This window comes from Nesoenas mayeri (genome assembly GCF_963082525.1).
Source record: "Nesoenas mayeri genome assembly, chromosome: 15".
Classification (NCBI taxonomy): domain Eukaryota; kingdom Metazoa; phylum Chordata; class Aves; order Columbiformes; family Columbidae; genus Nesoenas; species Nesoenas mayeri.
In genome coordinates this window covers 8,051,165-8,072,110 of record NC_137559.1, presented here as the reverse complement: position 1 = coordinate 8,072,110, position 20,946 = coordinate 8,051,165, and the positions used below count along the sequence as shown (strand labels likewise).

Here is a 20,946-nt window from a genome sequence, read left to right as displayed (position 1 = left end):
AATTTAATGGGTTATTTTTAGTGGGAAGATGCAGAAAGATTTTGTTGTTGTTTTTAAATATGGTAATTTACAAAAATACATCATCAGGACAGGAAAAGTCAGATGACACTGCTAGTTTGCAGGATAAACATTGTTACAAAACCTAATAAATTACACCATGTGAATGGCAGCATATGCCATGCACTTAATTGATTTTTTTTTTTTTTAAATAAATAAAAGCCCTAAACACTATTTTCTCTAACGTTACTATTATATTAAGTAGAATAGTGAACTTCTTGTATAAATAATTTTTTCAATAGTTACATTCTCAAAAATGAACCACTTATCTATATAGATATTGCACTTCAGACTCATTCACATGTACCTCAGACAAGCATTCCTCATAACAAAATTAGAATAAAAATAAGTTATAAATACAGTGTTTTCCCAAAATGAAACATACAGTACCTTTTTTGTAAGGTAACTTTGGTTACTAACAACTGACAAAGACCAGAGAGAGGTTTCCGAGAGGAGGGTAGAAGGCATGGCCACAAAACTGAATTTCTGTAAAACACCGGTAAAGAGAGCAATAAAATTTTAACCTTACCATGACAGACAGCAAGGCTGAGCATCCCTTTTTTGCTTTATTATTGCAGGTTAGTGTGAAGATTTGCTGAGATCCATGGGGACAAACAGCCTACAGGATGAGGGGGCTTCCAGTTTCTCTTTGAATCTGGGGAGATTTAGTTGGGCAGCATCCCTTCAGTGGGTGAGGGGGGAATGGCTCAGCTTTTGCTCTCAGCTCCTCTCCCCAGATGTGCCCCCTCCTTGCCCTAACCAGTGTGGTCCCTAGGGTGCTCCAGCACCTCATAGAGGTGCTCAGCAGCTCTTCCAGCTGCTCTGCCTGTGGGAGAGGATGGGGGTGTGTGCTCCCCTAGGTGCTGGGCATCCCATCTCTGTGCTCCTGACTGACCTGAGTCACCTCGATCTCTCCTGAAAAAGCCCCTCCATGCATGAGCCAGGCTTTGCCTGGGGTCCTGGTCTCCATGGCTTGTGCTTTCTGCTGCCGCTCCCTCCTGGAAAAGGCATGCTCAGGTTTGGTATGGGTTTCATTCGCTCTTGCAGGATGCCAGCACAAGTTGGTGTGCAAATGCAACCTTTGCGGGAACCAGGTTGTTGTCCTCAGCAGGACTTTTGCAGAGTTGGTATTTCTTAGGGAAAATGCACCAAAGCTGAGCCATCCATGGGTTTTAGAGAGATGCTTTCAGCCTTCAGATCCCACCAAAGTGGGACTGACTGGATGCCTTCTCAGAGGACATTGCTGTGTTAGTCCCTGCTGCACCACAAGCTCCGCGATGGTGATGGGCACAGGCACAAACGCAGTGCTAGCACCAGGTACTTCTTATTTGCGGTTACTGAGAAGCTGCTGTGTCCACTGACCACGTTGTGCTTGTGTTCACCACGCAAGGAAGTCTGCTCTCGTGTTCAGTAAGGCTGCATTAAGTGCCCTATATAGAAGTGAGAAGGTTGTGCCGCGTGGCTCTGAGAGACCGCATGCCAAGATTTGAAAAGGAGCGAAATTAAAAGAAATTAATTTCCGCCTTCCTGTAAATCTTTTCTCACACTAAGCTTTGTTGGGCTGCTCGTTTTTGAGCGGGAAGGAAAGGAAGTTAAGCTACTTTAAATAAGGTAAATATTTAAAAGCTTTAGTCTATGCTGATCTATGTTTGTACTGCTGTTGAGTATTCAACAGTTTGTTGGTTTGGTTTTGTTTTGTTTTTAACAATGAAATGGCGAATCTGCAATAGGATGGCATAATCTGTAAGGAGAAAATCTTAGGTTGAGCTTTTTATATGTTAATCCCTAAAGGCCTGAACACAGGAGATAACTGAGACTCTTTGATTAAGAAGGAACCTGAGGGCTGTGACCACTTCGAGTGTCACAAGAGCAGCTTTGGTGGGAGCTCTGCATCACGCAGGATTTGGCCTCACAATTGAGTCTTTAGACACCATAACTGAAATAGCTGGGAAAAGGTGCTGCTCTTGTTCTTGGCTCTAGAAACCTCCCTCCCTCCCTTGAACTCCCCTGTCTCGGTCACATTCTTAAATAACAACTTAAAATATATGAATGTTGGCAGCTTGCAGGATTTCTTTCCATGCTGAAGCTGCAATAGGTACTAGATCGGTCCTTGAGCCTTGTTCAAATGAGCCAAAAAGGGCTTTCACAGTTTGTGTCTTGCAGGCCGCCTCCTGCAATGAGGTCTTGACAGCACGACTGTGTGTGGTGGGACTTCATGTCAGAAACAACACGTCATTTTTGGCAAGTGCATACACCAGAAATGGCACCTTCCACAGTACATAAAAGCATCTATTTGCTCTGTTGATACTGATCTGTGTGGTCAAGTAAGGTTTTGTTGTTGTGTTTTAAAAGGTTGTAATTAAACACTGTCGTCACTTCCCCCCTCCGATGACTTTGGACTGCGCTAGTGCTGGGATGCAAAACGTTTGAGTGCGACTGAACTCTAAGACTTGAACTCTGAAGCATATTCAGAATGCTATGTAAGAGACAGAGGTGTTTGCCTTCTCACTTTTGCTCGTAAAATCAAGTGCTTCCATTCCTTCTTACAGTCTGATCTGCCCTTGGTCTCCCAGGGAAATGAAATCAAATGACCTCTCTTCAAAACAGCCATTTCAGCAAATTACATCCTGAAGATGTAACCACTTGAAAAGAACTTGCACCCAGAAACTCCAACTATTGCCTTTTCATGGTGATATTTTTATAGGCTTTCCATTCTTATCATACTGATAAACCAGCATTTTGATGCAGTGGGAGTTGGCCGGGGAAATCCAAGGGCTGCTTGTTATGGAAAAGTTATGATTTGTATAGAATTGCACAGGTTGCTTCTGACACTTAAAGAAGGCTTTCAGTGTGGCAGCTGCCATTGTGCGAAATCTTTTGCTAATAAAACAGTAGAGGAAGAAATTAATTGCAGTGTTCAGCAGTGCTAGCATATTGGCGATGTCCGACACAATATGTACCACCCAGCTGTTGTTTATAGGCGATACGTAGAGGTGATACAATATCATGATTATTCTTGGTGCCCAAAGTATGGCAAAAATAGAAGTTATAGTAAACAAAATGGCTGTTGTTTTCCCTGTGGAGTACCCTCGCAGTCGGAAATTGCTCTTTCGTCGCAGCTTGTACACAATGATGGAATTCAGGATGAAGAAGATGGAGCAGGGCACTAAGTATACAGTAAAACAGTGCGTCCAGATGAGGACATGATGCATTGAGGTGCTTATGTAGTCTTCAATCCAAATGTTGGGCCACCAGTAGTAGGGGATGCTGGTTAAAAAGCAGGTGATATAGACACTAACAATGACTTTTCGAGTACGAGCAGGGTAGGAAACAGTGTGATACTTCAGCGGATGGCACACAGCTATATACCTATCGATCGTTAGTGGAACCGTAATCCAAATGGAGGTGTGAATAGAAGAAAATTCCAAGACCTCAATTATTTTGTCCAGTACCTGAGGCATCTGTTTATTTAAGATGAAGTCTTCCATGAGGAAGTCAACAAAGACAATGAAGAAGAGAACCAGGATATCAGCAGCAGCTAGAGCTAGAAGGTAGTTATAGGAGGACTTCTGCCTGCGAGCCACGAGTTGGGAAAGGATGATGACTGTCAAGATGTTTGCTGTGGAGACAGAAACACAGAGTTAGGCTATTAAGATGTATTAATAAAACCAGCTTTTCTGAGCACTTGCTTGGAGCACTAGCTCTGTGCAAGCACTTGGCAATGTGATCACTTTTGTTCAAGTCCAAAACAAAACCAAAAGGAAAATGCTACAGTTGCATCCCTCAGAGAAGCTGTTGCAATGACAGCCACGTGTGGCCCTGCTCCAGCAGTGGGATACACAAACACTCATTGTCCCGGCAGGCCAGGATGAGGGACAAAGTCAGGACCTTCATTCCCAGGCACAGGGTTAGGGGGTGTCCAGCAGCCCTTTGTCTCCTCAGAACAGATGGAGAGGTTGAGTTAAGGCCTTGGCGCTCTGGCTGCTCTCTGGTCATCTCTGCTGCTGCTGCGGGCATGGAGCAGCATCCTGAGCAGGGGGCACAGGAAGGTAAGAGGAGCAGCAGCAGCAAAACATAATGTCTCACACAAAGAAACCTCTTTTTTTATTCCCCCCTCCTTGCTTTATTCTTGTTTGTTTATTTTTTTAACACGTGACAAATAAGAAGTGTGGGGTGGGCTTTGGAGAGAGACATTTTGTTCCTCATCCCAGCTTGTGGTGCCTGCCTGTTTTAGTTTTGAACTTCATCTAAAAAGAGCTAAAATCAAAGCTCACCTGTATAAGTAATTTTCTCTGAGTGGGATCCTAATCGAGAGAAGGACTTCCAGGGAAACACGTGTCCTTGGCTCCTTAGGAGCTGGAGGTGCTTTGCAGCACTCAAAGTTTTCAGCTTTGCCCAGGATGAATCTCCTGAAATTCAGTCCTGCCTGTTTGACTCGCTGTCCTACAGATGGGCTCTGGGGAAGTGTCTCCCCACCACTGAACTGATCTGTTCCACAAAGACCTGCTTACTTATTCAGAGCTGTTCTTTACAAGTCCTTCTCCAACTACAAGGCCATTTTTCTCTGGAGTGATGCAGTCGAGCCTTAAAGGTAATCCTGCTGGTCACATCAGACATGATGGATGTTCCGATTCAGTCTGAGTATAAACATCCCTGGGTTTCCTGAAAAAGCATCTGCTTGCAGCTCTTTGGCCACAATACAGACCCATCACCTAAACCATGCCTAGAGGTATTGCATGACAAATAATATTTTGTGGTGAAGTGCTCAAGTGTCTTGTCTCTGTTTCACTGTCTGGTTTGCTTCAGTCTTCTAAAGCTGTGATTCAACTTAAAGATACACTTTAGTGGATGCTGGAACCAGTACTATGAGGGATGCTATTGGAAGGGCTCAGTCCTACAGGCACTGGCCAGGCAGAGCTCCCTAACATGGATACAAACGGCCCTCGCAGGCCTTTAGAAGCTTTCCTGGAGTGCTAAGGTGTAGCCAAATTTTAACTACTTGCTCATGTTTGCTAGAACTTACTGTGTAAGTCTTGATTCGGGAGGAAAAATCCTATTATTCTTCCTAGCAGTATGGCTGGAATGAGACAGGCATGATTCTTCCCATCTGAAGTTACATCACTTGGCTAAGATACATCAAGTAGCGCTTAAAAATCAGAGATCTGGTTTACTGTACAAGAGGCTGCTAAATGTTGATATTTGACATTTTTGTAAGTGTCCTATAAATCACCTCTTCTGCACATTCAATGCTTCAAACATTTCTGCCAGCTTTGATGGATTTCCCAAAACAAATCAACAATAATTCTAAGGATTCCTTTAAATCAGAGAGAAAGGAAGTTGCTGACATTAAGGTAATGGTGACCTAGGGCATATGCCCTACTACTGAAAATGCACTTTTCTTCTTTTTTTTTAACTGTTTTACTTTGCACTGGAGAAAACTGCCTCTTTCAGAAATGCCTTCCAAGCCTGATGTCTGGGAGCAAGATTTCTGCCACCAGGGAAATGAACTATGGTAGAATGAATGATCTTGAGTAATAGCCCTCATAAGTGTCACGTATTTTTATATTAACTTAATGTATTAATTCTGTATCTTGGAACAAAACTAAATCAAACATGACAATCAACTGATTCCTTCCCCAAAGAAAAAAAAATATTTCCAACAGAATTGTCTCAAATCGCCTCTGGGGGAATTTTCCTGATTCTCCATTAACAGGAATGCACCTGCATTGATTTCAGCTCGGAGCAGACAGGGGAGATAGGGCTGATGTAGTCAGAACTGCTGTGTCATTTTTCATTTACTTGCTTACAAAATGCCTCTGTTGTGCCTGCTGATGAGCCCTAGAGGTACAGTGAGTGATGTACTGTCAAGGAAATCCTCGAGCTGGAGTGTTTATCATGATTCTGCAGTCCCTGTCAGTTCTGGCCAGCCAGGCTGAGTGGCTTAGCTTCACAGACCCATGGGGTTCATCTTCTCTTTAAATGCCCTGGGTCTGACTCACTCCAGCAGCAGCGGGAGCCAGCGTGCAGCAAGGGGGATGCCTGGGGATGCTGGGGGATGCTCAAGCTGTGCTTGGGGATGCTCAAGCTGTACCATATCCAGGCACAGTAGCCCTGCTCCCCAACCCCTTCTGCCCATTGCATGGTCCTGCTGTTTGGTTCTAACCCCCCTCTCATTTTCCGATGAGAGCAGATTTATGAGCAGTCCTTTGCTCTTTACCCTCTCCCCCTGTGTTTCTCAGGGTTCCCAGCAACAGCAGTAACAGCATGTTCTGAAATGCAAGTTATTCGTCTAATGCCAGCGAGCTTTGCTTGGTGAGCCGGATTAGAAAATTGATCTGACAAAGTACGTGCAAGCTCTATCCAATTTTTCTGCAAGGGTTACGGTATCTTGTATTGGAAATGCTTTCCCTAGGATCACGTTAGGGCTTTTTCTGTCTGGATGATACAAAATATAGTAATATCATTTACTTTGTGAAAAATGATACATGCTGGGGTGCAGCAGAAAGTTGCCAGTACAACAGTGTCTTAGCACAGGGTTTGGGAATATTTTTCCTGCTGCATGCTGTATAGGGAAGGTAAAGAAGAGCTACAGATAAGTCTCAGTCCTTCACCCATTTCCTAGCCAGCATTGTTAGTCCTTGCTGTGTCCTCAAACACTGTCTAAAGCTCAGTAAAATGGGAAATGGGTGGGATCAGTGCTCTATGTGAACAACTGTGTCCTTGTGCCAGCATCTCAGTGACTCCTGGGTACCTGCTCAGTGCTCCACAAGCTCTCCTGTGGACAAAAATTACCTACTGCGTGTGAAAGGTGATGGAAGAGCATTTGTGACCACATTTTAACCTTGTTTACCCTAATTCTTGCACTAATATTGTACTCAGTGATGACGACTATGGCAGAAATTATGATGGGGATATAAAAATATCTGTTTCTACTTAATGTATGTGGATCTACAGCTTCTGGATAGGTCAGTGCTCCTAAATTGTCCTGGATGGTATGCTGCCCATTTCTTGTGGTGTTTTTTGTTTGTTTGGGTTTTTTTAAGATACTAAGTAGTTAAGATCATCTGAATTTGAAAAAGATTGATCACTGTGCTAGGAGTTGATTAGGGGATGACAGATGGGAATTTATGCCAGCACTGCTTGCTACAGTGCAGTATTCTGAATTTATAAATATCTGGTCGAGAACCAGAGCTTGATTAGGGAGTAGCTGGCTGAAACCTTGAGATGCTACAAGCAAATGATGAGAAGCAACTGTAAGACATGGCAGTCTCAATTCTTTCCCTTAAGTCATGAGGATGCTTTTGAGACACAGCATCTGAAGGTCCCTGACACCCAAACACCATCAGTCCACGCTGTTCAAAATACAGCAACCTTCTAACTCAGCCAGGCTTTGCCATGGGGTACTTGCATCTCTCCTTTGACATCTCCTCTGACATTATCAGCTGCTGAGTACAAACTGTAGCACTGAAATTCATGCTGTTTGTCCTGCATATCTGAGAGGGAACATCCTTTAGAAGTAACCTTGGTTCTTACGTGGATTTGCATTTGCTTCCTGTGCCAAAGCCACGCTGCCTTGTCTGCAGAGCCCAGGCAGTCTCGCAGTGCCTGGGACCTAACGGCACAGCTTTCTCCTCAGCTTCTTGTTTTCTCGATTACACTCACAGCTCAAATAGTGTCTAACCACAGTCTTTGCAGGGGATTCATAAAGCTCCTTCCACCAACTATTATCACCACATGTGAGCTTAAGCAGGAGCAATTGTATCTGTCCAAAGAAGAAATAGGCCCGTTTCTGGGATTTGGTTTTGTTTGTTTTATTGAGAGCATTTTGCACATACACAACAGCCTGTGCAGTGAAACAGCCTTTACAACGCAAGTGGTAGCGCTGCTGCGTTGGAAATAAGGCCTGCTGTGTGGTTCAGTAGTTCAGCATCATAAACTACCTAAATGAAGTGGCCATGAGCGTCGCTTACCGAGCGTGATAAACATTAGGTCACTGAATATAATGGACACCTTTTACTGAATACAGTTGTTGCTAGGATCCCTACAAATTATTGTGCAATGCATGAAACTACTCTGTAGGCCTTGCATTAGTCACCTGACTGGCACAGAGAGAGACAGTTTACGAACGGGAATTTTTAAATTGTTTTAAAAAATATGTTAGTAACAGCTCCTCCTTGGATTTAGAAACTTTAAGACTAAGTGCGATATTCGGAAAATGTATGGTGAAAAAATGGGTGTTTGGGCTTAATGGGAATAGATAATTTCCTCTAAGCAAGAGGCAATATTAAAATGTAAACAGGTGCCATGTCCAGCAGCCACATCTGGCCACGGTTACTAGCTCAGCCATTCACCAGTAGTTACCAGATTGGATGAGAATGGTGTTCAGCCTTTGCTTTGTGTGGGAGCTCTCTGGAAAAGATGCTGACACTGGATGATTTCTGATGGAGCCAACGTAACAGGAGTTATTTAAAAAAAAAATAAAATGCTGTGGCAAAGTAAATGTGTTTATTAATGATGTTGGCTACAGCTGGTTATATGGCCTTTAAAAATGACCCCTGGATGCTGTTTGTCATTAAAGAAGATAGGGCAGTTACACATTTTTTTCCTTACAGCCAGTATGGGTCAAACTCAACACTACAGCAGATGGGGACAACCTTAGTGAATGGTGCCTGCTCATGTGATTTGCTCCTTTCTTTTGTAATTTGTTCTTCTTTTTTATCATATCCTGAGATCCTTACTTAAACTGTTGTGAGGCATAAAGAGATACTTTATAGAATATCATTCATGCTATACAAGTTTTTCCTTCCCTGAGAGTTCCTGTGAGGATTGTTTTTTAAAATAAATTCATTTGTTGTTCAATTGTCTGAGTGCTGCCGAACAGCACGTACCCACTCACCCTCGGGAGGGAAGGGCCCTCAGCCCCTTCTGCCGGTGCCTGCATCATCTCCCAGGGAATGGAGAGGGAAATCTGAGCCAAAAAATTAGCATTGCAAGAGCTACAGCAGGTGTGGATACAGGACTGTCATGGGAGGAGGTTTCACACCTTGTAGGAAGGCTCTCATGTAGTTTGTGCTTAGAAATCCCCTGTGCAGGGACAGACCATGCCAGCTCTGAGGGCGAGAGCAAGCCTGGAGGTACAGGAAGACTGGGCTCCTGCCCAGGGTACCCAAACTCCCCTCCATATGCAGGAGAGCGGGTTAGTGACTGCCAGAGAAAACGTGGCATGGCCTTGTGCTTACAAGTCACAGGTGAATTAATGAGTTGGTGTCAGAGGCCAGATTCTAACGATGAAATCTGGCCTCCAAGGACATTTTTCTCACTGACAGTGTTTATTAGCTGAGGTGGCTCTGGGGAAGGATGCTATGAATGGAGTACTTTGCTTGGCGGCTGGCGCTGGCTGGTCATGGAGGCCAGAGGAGAGTCTTAATCCAGCCAAAGGCATTTCCTCGCTGTTGGAGGGCACAGACACGGTAATGGTGTGGAGACGCCGATGGCCAGGGATTCACTTTGAGCCTTGCCAGCCACTCAGGCTCAAGTGCAGTAACTTGTCTGGCAGACAGGTGTAATTACATTGCATTGCTTTCAGTTTTCCTAGATGGTCAGAGTAGGCTTTTTACCCTAGCCTTTATAAAATAGGGGTATTTTTGCAATATCGGAACAGCCCAGAAGGAATGCCAGGCTAAGATGCAGGGAGGCCCAGTACGTGCTCACCAGTGACAGACGTGTGTTAATGTGACAGGGATCTGGTTCTCCTCTTGCTGTCTTCACCCTCCTCATTCACCTTTCCTGAGCTGGGCCTACAGCACAGAAAGTCTCTAAAGACTCTTGGACATTTATCCCCTGAAGGCTTTCTTAGAGGTACCTTCATGAGGGTAAAAATGTCTAAAACTTACATCCCAAAATCTAGCCTTGCATGTTGCTACCAGAGCAGTAAAGCTTTCTAATGGAAATCAGTGCTGGGAGGAGAAAAAGCAATCTGCAAAATAATGCAGAAATCATGAAAGAGATTTGTTTATTCATGCAATGTATTTGGACAGATGGAGATTTTCAAGGCAATACAGGTGTCTCATTTGGCAGGTGTCTGTGGCTTCTAAATGTGGGCTGTCAGCAACGTTTAAGAGGTCTCAAGCTGAGTAACTTGAGCTCAAGGATGACAAAACCATTCTAACCCTTTTGATATCGGATGCCAAAGCACCGAGGCAGGTGCCAAAGGTATTTGATGGGACTACTAGGATGGAGGTAGGATGTGATTTCATAAGAGCACTGGCAAGAATTCTTTACTGAACATGAATAATTAAGAGGATTTTACTGTTGATTGTGGTTTTGCTAAAACCCAAAGTTTTTATGTCTTCCTAAAGCATTAGCTAATGCAATAGGAGTTCAGGCTCACAAACCTCATGGCCAAGCTTTCTCAGAGACTATGCCAGTTTTACACAATATGCAGGAAATTGCAGACTGTGTAAAATCATTGCTGTTTGGCTTTATTTCGCCCACAGAAAATATGCTGCATCCACACTAAATATATCATTCTTTCCTGTGCTAGTCTGGACATTGAAGAAAGCACACCTGGAATGAACAAATGTTTGTGCGATATCCTAGTCTGATGTAACTGACTGACAGGTAATTTGTCTTGAAACCAAAAGCAACCTCTAGTGCACCTATGTGTGCAGTCAATGCACCCGCTGATTGAAAAGATGGAGAAGTTAAATGACTGTACAATTCCAGGGACTCTCTGTTTCAGGTGGTAGAAGAGAACAATTTCAGTGAAAAAGATGTGTTCAGTGTTTCAACAGGCAAGCTTCTCTTCCATGGATATTGTTCATCTTCTGTACTGCTAATTCTGGTCCTCCTTGGTAGCCTCTACTTCATTCCCTCTGCACTGGTGTCCTGGGGGACAACTCAGCACCAGCTTCTCCCATCAGGTCACCTCCAGAACGGCACCAACAGTGCTCTGGATATTGGGGTTTAGGATCCTTACATACATATATATCTCTATTTTGCAGAATGAAAATTGAATTGTGTGCAAGGTCTCCTGTGCTCAAGGGGTTAATTTTTGCTTTGTTTCCTTTTCTGGTGTCTCAAAGTTAATGGGAAAAATAGATTAAAGGCTCAAAAAGATCACCTGAAACAGAAGGTGAAAGCTTTTGTGGCCAGGGATTGCTTTACACGTGGTGTGTGAAAGAGAGCACCCCATGTCAGGACATCTCCATGCTGTTTGTTTGCCTACAGCAAATTGTTTTGACGTTTGCGGATGAAGGCCTTCTCCTGCTGGCTTGCTTCTGCTGATTCACCCATATTTTATGGAGGGGAGCAGAACGAGGAGGAGGAAGACAGAACTAAGTACGGGGGTGGATGAAGAACAGCAGGATATGAGACTGCCTAGTGCTTCTGAATGGCTTGGCTTCTTAACAACTGGGGGTTCTGCATTACCCACCTACCGTGAAAACTGGCTGTGCTCTCTCTTTTGTGTCATTGTCATTTCAAGAAAAAGATCTCCTTTGGAGTTTTTCCTTCTCAATCCATTTCAGCAGCCTGCCATACAAGGTTGTGCACTTCATAGTCTACTGAGCCTCCCAAATGTTGTACCTCGTTACCATTATAGCCCTGACTGTGTTGTTTCCTACTGATATGGCGGAAGAAATGCAAAGTTGTGCTCTGTAGTGGCGTTCAGAGATGTGCAATCAAGTCCTCTTCTGCATTAGCATGGATTCAGCCACACGCTGCCTTTCAGGCTGCCAGGCTGTGGTGGCCACAGTCACAGACACAGTGACCAAACTAAATTGCTCCCATCTGCACGCCTTGCTGTCACTGTTTCTGTGCAGGAACACTGTAATGAATCTATTCTTTTTCATAATGAGTCTTCTTCCCTTAAAGAAAAAGCATTCATTTTACAATAGGAAGTGACTCATTTTAAGCATGTTAGCAGCAGTTCTGTTCCCCTCTGTCCAGTAGTGCTACTGTAATGTGCTGCAGTGCCCTTCGCTTGCTCTGATAGCTAAGCTAAAGTTCTGCCAATTTATTTGTCCTTCTTTAAGCAGGATGCAATGTACTGGCTTTGCATCCACTTCAGATTTTAAGTCAGAGAAAGTATGGTCTTCGAATAAAAGGTGGGTTGAATCAGGCCTCAGGAGGGTTCAGTTCTTATTCATTGTGTGAACTCTATCTAATGAGCAACAGCTGAAGAGTGCTGTTCTTTCAAGGTCATAACTCTGCATGTAAAAATTCTTCCACTCATATTTTCAGATCTTCCTTTAGCACTTCTGTTGTTCAGGTGTGCTGTTATGAGAGAGGCTGTTTATTTAGGTGTTGGAAATACTGTCTTTAATCAGAAGCCTGCACTGTGATTGCAGAAGGATACACGAGGCAGTAGATGGCAGGAATCCAAGATGGGTCACACTTCTGTACTGCTGTGTGCTGTATGTACACCTGCCTTTGGCCTGCTTTGGTATGTACTGGGTATTACATGCCATGTGAGTCATCAACAAACATTGCTACCCGTCACCCTTCCTACTCATAGTACTAAGCAAGTTGTGGCTGTAAGCATGGAGGTGGCAACACTCTTCAGGTCTCGTTCCTCCTACACTGCTGGGAGTGGAGAGAAGCACAGCTGGGCTGCTGCGTGGTGCTGGTCTCTTAGGTGAGGGGTACTCACCAGCAGTACCTGCTTTGCCAGGACAATGACCTTGAATGCCTTCCAGGTAGCCTCCTTATTCCAAGCTGCATATAGGGAGAAGGATCCAGGAGGACCAGTTCTCCATTTTTTCAGCTTGCCTGTGACTGGTACTGCAGTTTGCGCAGGCGCAGTGCATGTCAATCCAACACCCTAGGAAGGAGCTGACTTGCTGTGCAAGGACAGACAGTCTGTCATCTGTTAGGGGAAGGCTAAAAAGGTTAGGCACCCCTGCTGAGTTTACACCTTCCTCTAGGTCAGGACTACAGTTTCTCTCCCTCTGCATGGAGCCTGCTGAGTGCGCTCTGTTCATGGCTGGTCTTTGAATGACCTGGCTTGTCCCCATCTCTGCGACACCTTGTTCAGGCATCAGGTCTGACACAAAAGCTACCTGTTCACGCCGTCCAGCTGGGAGCACCCAAGTGTGTCCAGGCTGCTTTCCCAAGCTTGCCAAGTCCTGAATCTGAGTTTAAATTGGTGTGATGGGTTTTAAGCAGAAGCCTAAAGCATGAATAAAAGGAATGTGTAGACCAGGCTCTCAAGGTTTGGAGAAACACTTCCCTGGGGCATTGGTGCGAGTCTGTTACCTCCTGGGAATGCTTTGTGGGTACCAGGTATGTGCCTGTCCTTTGTCACTGGGATACGATGATCCCTGAAGTTGAATTACTCCCCAGGTAAACAACTGACCGGGGAGCAAGGTGGAACCAGCAGTCACACAATAAGAAAGCCAGATTTTACTCTGCCTCTCTGCACTGTCACGAAGAGGAGACCCCTGGAAGCATGGATCAGGCCAGGCCCCGGTCTAGGAAATGCTTTGTCCTTTCAGCAGCAGTGTGCTGTCCCCATGATAGAGAAGTTGATTGCATGCGAGGCAACTCAGTTGCTGCTGCACCTTCTAATGAAGCAGGAATCAGGGTCACAGCCAGGTCTCTGCAGTGAGCATTGCTGCTCCTCTGCCTGACCTGCCCAGCTATGTTCAGTGGCACAGCTATAGCAGGAGCTCTTTGGTGTTGCTGCTTTGTGCAGCTCTTACTGGCAAAGAAATGGACTGAGAGTTGGTACCTGTTGCTCTTTGCTTCCTTACCAGCCCCCTCCTGTATTGAATTGGAGAAATTTCTTCCCTCACTCACATCTGACAAGACCTCTTGTCATTTTCTCTCACTAAAGCAAGAAATACTTCCATTAAGCCTTCCTGCAGCCCCTCTCTTGCCTCCTGGCTAACTGAAGATGCTTCAGAGGTCCTCTCCAACTGACAGACATGGGGAGTACAGAGACGGCAGAGCAGGGGCTGCAAAGCAGCTCCATAAATTATAAACCCACGATCTAAATGGGAGTGTGACCCCGCTTCCAGTGCCACTGCCTTGTGCTGCTCCCCACCCTTGCACCGGCAGTTTCTCCCCGTCTCACATAGCCTGCTCCTGGGGCACCCGTGCCCCTGGCAGCAGGATTGCACACTTGTGGGACCCCTTTGCACATCTGCACTCAAAACAAGTTTCCGAAAACAGTCTCTTGCTTGCTGGCCTATGGTTAGAGGGAAATGAAGCAACCTCCCATCCCAGCTGATCAGAAGGTGCTATCATCTCTGGCAGTTGTGGCCACTGCAGCGTGTGGTACCTGCTGCAGCAGGGTCAGCCTGCAGTGATGCCTCTCTGGTTGTCCCTCTGCAGGGCGCAGCCTGCGACTTGCCTCAGTGTGCTACAACCAGAGCAGGGGGCACAGGAGTTCACTTTGCTCTCTCTCATGTCAGCATTTTTCAGACTTTCTGGTGCCTGGTTGAAGAGGGAGAAAGAAAGAGCCACTGCTGAGAGCAGGATCTGCTGAGATGCCTGGGTCATACAAGGGAGGCGAAAGGATGCTTTCTCTGCATGCACAATCAGGCCTAGCATGGCTTGGCCTCAAAGTGGAGTTGTTGAGTTAGTAAAATTTCCTTCAGACACCAAAGCAGGAAAGGCAGAAACAGTTAACTGGTCTTCCCTCTCATCAGTCTTTCTTCAATATTTGTGACAAGGAGTCAACCATTTCCATTTCAGCAAAACACTGCACTAGTGCTGTATTTGAGGACAGATCTTAGATGATGTTTCCCTAAAATTCTTGGCACCACAGAAAGCTAATTACTAAGGCCCCACAGACTCCAGGGTTCTTCTTCTAACAGGTAATACCTGTGCTACCTTTACAATTTTCTAATGCTCAAAAACTGAAGAACAGCTTCAAATTAAACAGGAAAAGCTCTTTTTAGCACCGTTCTTGCCCCATATTATATCCTTAATGAAGCTTGGCCATGTGAATCTTCCCCTACACATATCCAGTTTGTTCTCATCTCTGTGCAGTCTCAGGGACCACATACCTGATGTAAGTCCCCTGAACTCAGCAGCGTTACACCACCACGTGCTTTGGCTGGTTCTGTTAAGTGCTCTCACTGGTACCACTGCTGATCTGATCCCTTGAGAAATGTGTGGCACCACTGCAAATTTGGATCATGCACCGATTTTAGCCATGTTCTTAAAATGACAGTGTTGGGTCTGTAATTACAATGTAGTATCCTTAGGGAGCTGGTGCAAGTATGTGCACAATGCTCATTAAGTGATTTTTCTTGTCTGTGTACATAAGACTTTCCCCTGTTTCAGAGACATACAAATGCAAGCTTAGCCACAGACTGCTTCATAAAACTTCTTCACCTGATAATCTTGAGAAAGTCTTGGCCTGTTCCTAGGGGACAGGTGTTGAAATCAGAGCTTGTCATTACTGTGGAGATCTAAGCAGCCCCTAAGGAACTAATGAAGAGGAAAGTACTTCCTCATCCCTGCTGGTTGAGTCTCTTTAGGTCAGGGCTGAGACTCATCAATGTTGTGGAGCAGAGACACTTGCCTAAGCCCTGCATCCTCTGTGGGTAAACTTTCCAGTTCTCTGAACTATTAGTGTGAACTATTAGCTAATCTTCAAATTTTAATTATAAGCCAGGGAGAAAAAAAAATTAAACTAACACAAAGAACATCAATTCATATGCAGAGTGGTAATTGCATGTGTGCTGTTCAGAGGCAGGCTTCTCTTCATGTCTGATTAAATTTTTTTTCTATGAATTAATTGCTTGAATAAGAAATTAAGGTGAGCAGAACATTAAGAAATTGTAGACTATTAACTGTTATTGCTGCTTGCCACTTTATGTACAGCTACACATTTAAAGCACGATATGGGCACAACCATACTCTTAAAATACCAGTTCATCTTGGTGCATCAGATTGCTCTAACTTTTCCCCGACTCATTCTGCCTGTCCTTGGGATCGCTCTAAGTTTCTCCAAGGCTGGAGGCATTAAAGCAGGGAGCAACCTGGGATGTTTGCCCACCTAGGCTGTGCTGGGATGGGAGCTCTGCCTGCTGAAGCCCAGTCTGTAACTGCAGAAGTGGTGCTGCACAAGCAATTCTGTGTGTCAAGGCATCTCACTGACAACCTCAGACAGACCCCTCCGGGAGAAAAACCTGCTCAGTCCTCTGTCTCAGCTGAGACAGTCATGCTGATACAATGCTCATGTGGCATCTGCATGTTTTGAGCTGTGGATACCTGCCTGCTGGCAGTGGTGTCTCACGAGTGTTCACACCATGCCTGAAACCTCCATCCTTTCTCCAGTTGGGGTCTGTTGCTTTTCTCATCCTCAGCACCTCTCTATTGTCTTTGTCCCCCTTTTAAGTAGGAAATTTTGCTGAACATCATACAGTCTGGAGGCTAGTTAGTGTCTGTGAGCCGGAACTTCCTTCTAAGCCCTGTACCTGCACTCAGAGATCTCAATGTCATCATTGCCTTTGCAAGGTGCTGACCTTAAGACTGGACTTGCTAGATACTGCCCTGCTCCATCAGCCATGAGGACCGGCTCTTGAGTAAGACAACTGACTGCTAACCTTGTGATAGCGTGCTCCTTTCCTAGACAAGTTATTTACCGGTGGCACATTGCTCCTAGAGCCAGCTCTGCCCCAGGGAGCCAAGCAGAGATTTGCACCAGAAAAACTCAACAGCTACACTTTTAATTATTGCCAGCCTGGCATGCGATCGATAGGGGACAGACCGGGTGCACTCCTGTCCTCAGTACCACTTTGTCTTCAAATGGCGATATTTGCTATGGTAGAAACTTCACGACGGGCTGAGACTTTGCATGTCAAGTTCAAAGTCAGAGCGCCCGAGTCCGGGTGGAAAAGCGACCGCAGCGGTGCGAGGGCAGGCAGGGACAAACCCCGGCGGGAGAGAAAACGCCCGGACAGCACCGTGTCAGGCAGCGAAGATGCTGTCTGAGAAACGCCCCTGTAAATCCCACCAGGTACGCGAGGGAACACCTTCCCGGTGCCTTCAGCAGCCCGGGGACGCCGCAGCGCGCTCACCCCGCCCCGCAGGCAGCCAGGCAGCAGCCGCTCCGGGGAGCGCTGCTCGCAGCTCTGCGGGAGCCCCACAGCCTCACCCGCCGCCGCAGCTCCCGGGGCAGCCCGGGCACGGCGCCCCGGCCCCGCCGGCTCCCCGCTGCCGGGGCGCGGCACTCACCCGGCAACCCGAGGCAGAGCAGCAGGCTGTAGTAGACGACAGGTGCGTATCCCAAGCCGCAGCCATAGCGGTGGTGCGCCAGGAGGGAGCCGTTGTGGAGGTGGAGGTGGTTGTGCTCCATGGATGGACCCGCTCTTCCCGCGGCCGCGCTGCTGGCGCTCACTCCGCCGCACGGGCCGCCCCGGCCGCGCCGCCCGCCCGCCCGCCCCTCGCACGCTCAGCGGCGGCGGCGAGCGCGGCGCGGTCCCCGCGGCGGGCGGCGGCACATGGCGCGGCCCCCGGCGGTGCGGGGCGCTGCGGGGCCGGACGGGGCGGGACCAGCCCGGCTCCCGCCGGCAGGGCGGGGCGGCCCCCGCCTCAGGCCGCCCCGGCTGGCGGCACCCGCCGCCCCTTCGCCGCTGGCTGTGTGAGGGAGCCTGCCCTGGGACCCCCTGGGCGGCAGAGGCGGGTCTGGGGACCCGAGGAGGACGGGAAGCCTGATGGAGAGGGGCCTGAGGAGACCCAGCCTCGGGGCTGCTCCTCGGGACCTTCTCCGCTCTCAGCCCGGGTCAACACAGGGGTGCCCGGCTCTTGGCCCCTCTGTCACTCCGGCTGTGGAGCTGAGTGGCGGTGAGGGTGAGCTCCACGGGTGAACCCCCACGGGTGCACCGCCGCTGCCCCAGTGGTAAGAGAGCTCACTCCACAGCGCGGGGTAGGAAAAGAGTTTTCTCTAAGTTGGCACATAATTCAATAACATAACAAAAGAGCAGAGGCAGAGTTCCTTAGCGGTGCACCTGCCTGGCAGCCCTGGATTGTGCTTTGACACAGTCTGGGAAGAAAGTAGTAAATCTAGAAATGAGGGTTTATATCTGTAAAATTGAAATGCAAACCCAGAGTTAATTGCAGGGTCACTCTTCTCCTCACAGCACTGCAGGGTGAGCGACCGGGGTGGCCAGCTGTGACATATGCTGTGCTCCCCCATGAAAAACAGACATGTGTGTGTTTAATTCCCATGAGGCAAAGCAGAAGGGAAATTGGGATTTCAAAAATCTTTTCCACCCATTCCTTAATGTTTGTATATTCCAATACATAGTTTCAGGTTTAAGTAATAAATGATTTAGAGTTATAGTTGTTACATTAAGGTGGTAGAGTCCTGTGCTTTGTGCTACCGATCAGTGCGCTGGACAGATGACAGCATATCGATGTGTTCAGGATGGTCATGGTTTAGTGATGAAATAGGTGTTTGATTACAGTGCACTTCCACTGAGCAGAAAACAAGCTCTTGTTTCACCAGAAGTGTGTAGGGTTGAGCCCACGGCCCCCACTGTGTGTGGGAAGACTCCCCTGGATCTCTGTGCCTGCCAGAGCTGGCTGAGGATGGTGTAGGTGGGCAATACATGTGAGGCTGGTCAATGGGACATGTCTGTTGGGTTGGGGTACACACAAAAATATAGCAATTGAGTTACAAAACTAAACAAAGATGTGGTCGTTGCTCTCCAAAGACACCTGATCATTTAACATGGATAACACTATAGCATTAAAAGTATGCTACTGGTGGGAAGACACCATTAGGGCAAGTGCTGTAACAGACCATCAGGTTACTAAGTATCTGTATCTTTGGATTTTCATGATCCTATTTGAAAAGGAGTTTAGCTTCAGTTTGGAAACACAAGGAATGAGCAAGGCCCTGGTTCTGCAAGGACTTGAGTAGGCCGCTTTTCTGGGAGACTCGGCTGGTTCATACACTAAAATGTTTAATAGAAGAGGTGTTTCTGAACTGTACTAAAACTGCTGTCAAGCTTCCCAGGTTAAACATGCGGGAAAAACATACATTTTTCCTCTGTTTTTTTCAATTGATGTCTTTGTGAATGTAGTCTGAAAGATGGTTAGAGTCTGCTAGGATGGCCTTTAAGTGAATGTGTTCCTTTTACAAAGAAATCTTTTGAAACCATTCATTCAAAGAACCAACAGAATTGTATAAAGCAGTGAGGTGTGTACAATTACACAGTACAAAGCACTGTTAAATTAACTCTGCCTATTTTTTTCCAGATTTTTAACCTACAGTCTTTTCTCCTTGTTATTTTAAAAAATGTCATTTCTTCTTATATTGCTGCAACAGAGCTGATGAGGAAAGAGATGTTTTAATGCCTCCTAAAAAACAAATGGTGATTCCCAGAACCTGTTCTTCGGTGGAGTAAAACATCAGTAGGGCTGAAATAATGACTTGCTGTTTCAAAGCTAAGTGAAGTTTATCAGCAAAGCAACACACCAAAGGAGATGGCAGTGGAGCAGTAGCTTGGCACCAATGGTTAAAAAGCCTCACATCCAGTTTGCAGCACTTCGGGTCTCTCAACTTTCCAGTTAACAGTGAAATCCCCCAGAAGCTGGAGGGCAAGGAATTGCCTCTGCCATCTGTTTTCTGTTGTGCTGCTGCCACTGTCCTATCTGGCCTAGTTTTAAACATCCTCAACAACAGGACTTCCCTGGAGAGGTCTCTATAATAGTAACGTTCGTTTCCTCTGGGTTAGAGTTGTCTCTAGGGTGCAGTTCAGGTAGCTGCTCATGTGCTGGGAAGAGCTTTTGGCCATAAGACAAAGAATCTTTTCCCATATTTCCACCTGGGACTCTCACTAGGGCCTCACCACTGTGAGCAGCTCTGCTGCATCTGGTGTGTTCCCATTGTATGAGGGGAAAAACTAGAAAATTTGGTCATGTTCACTAACATTTCCTCTGGCCTGCCCTGCAAAGGGAGAGGCTGGAGAAAATGAGTCTGCTCCTGCTACCTCAGTCAGTTGGATTGAAGTTCGTTGAAGAACTTTGCTGCCTCACTGCACCAAGAGCTTCTAATGCAGGATGGACCAGGTTTCCAGGTCTGATTTGGTTTTGCTTCACTGAAGTTGAATGAGTGAAATACTTGGCAATATAGCAGAATTAAAGGCCCAAAGTAAATGTGAAGATTGCTGTCGTGTTCAGTGTGTAAAATATGCTTTGAGGGAGGGTTGTCCTTCAAACGAGTTTTTGACCTAAACGAAGTGAACGTGGTTATTTTGCTCTCTGAATTGTGCGGTAACAGAACCTTAGACATAAATAGATTTCAATAAAGCTAATTCAAAACTAACCACAATGCTTGCTTCTACTTAAAGTTGTTTATTTTTAAACTTCTTGCTATTTTCTAGGTACTTTCTAAAGGGATGACATTTACGTGCAACATCAGGCCAGCAGTGAGAAAAGCACTGGTCTGCTCCTGAATTAACAGCCAAGGCAGAATGCCTCTGGAGCTTCAGTGAGGTTGGTTTCTGAATCTCATCTCATAAAGAGCTACATGCTCAGACAATGAATGATATTTATTCTTTTCTCGAGAGCAGTTTATTCTTTGTATGACATGTTACGTAAGAGGTGGATGTACTTTGCTTTTAAAATTCCAGAACCACTTGAACTTGATTATCTTTCTGTTTTTCAGAGCAACTGAGCCTTTCTATAACCTGCTAGGCAGTGATCCTGGGGGCAGGAAGATTGAGTGACGTGTTAGTCATGCACAGCCCCATCCACTCAGACCATGAAGCAAAGCAATGGTGACTTCAAGAGAAAAGAGCCATTGACTTAAGGAGTCTGGAAGAACTAAACGTCGTGATGTTGAAAGACACTGACACGAGTAACGTGCCTGGAAGATGGCAAAGGTGAGACTGGGAAACTAATGTGTGGAGTGTGTGTGAGGGA

General features: G+C 46.2%; 1 protein-coding gene across 1 annotated transcript; it reads right to left on the bottom strand.

The window, feature by feature from the left end:
* Window positions 1-2,741: 2,741 nt before the first annotated feature.
* On the bottom strand, window positions 2,742-17,518 carry GPR139 (G protein-coupled receptor 139; the record flags this gene model as incomplete). Its single annotated transcript, XM_080353665.1, is given in 5 exon segments — window positions 2,742-3,676; window positions 17,251-17,380; window positions 17,382-17,456; window positions 17,458-17,496; window positions 17,498-17,518. Coding segments are annotated over 5 exon segments (1,200 nt in total).
* Window positions 17,519-20,946: the final 3,428 nt, after the last annotated feature.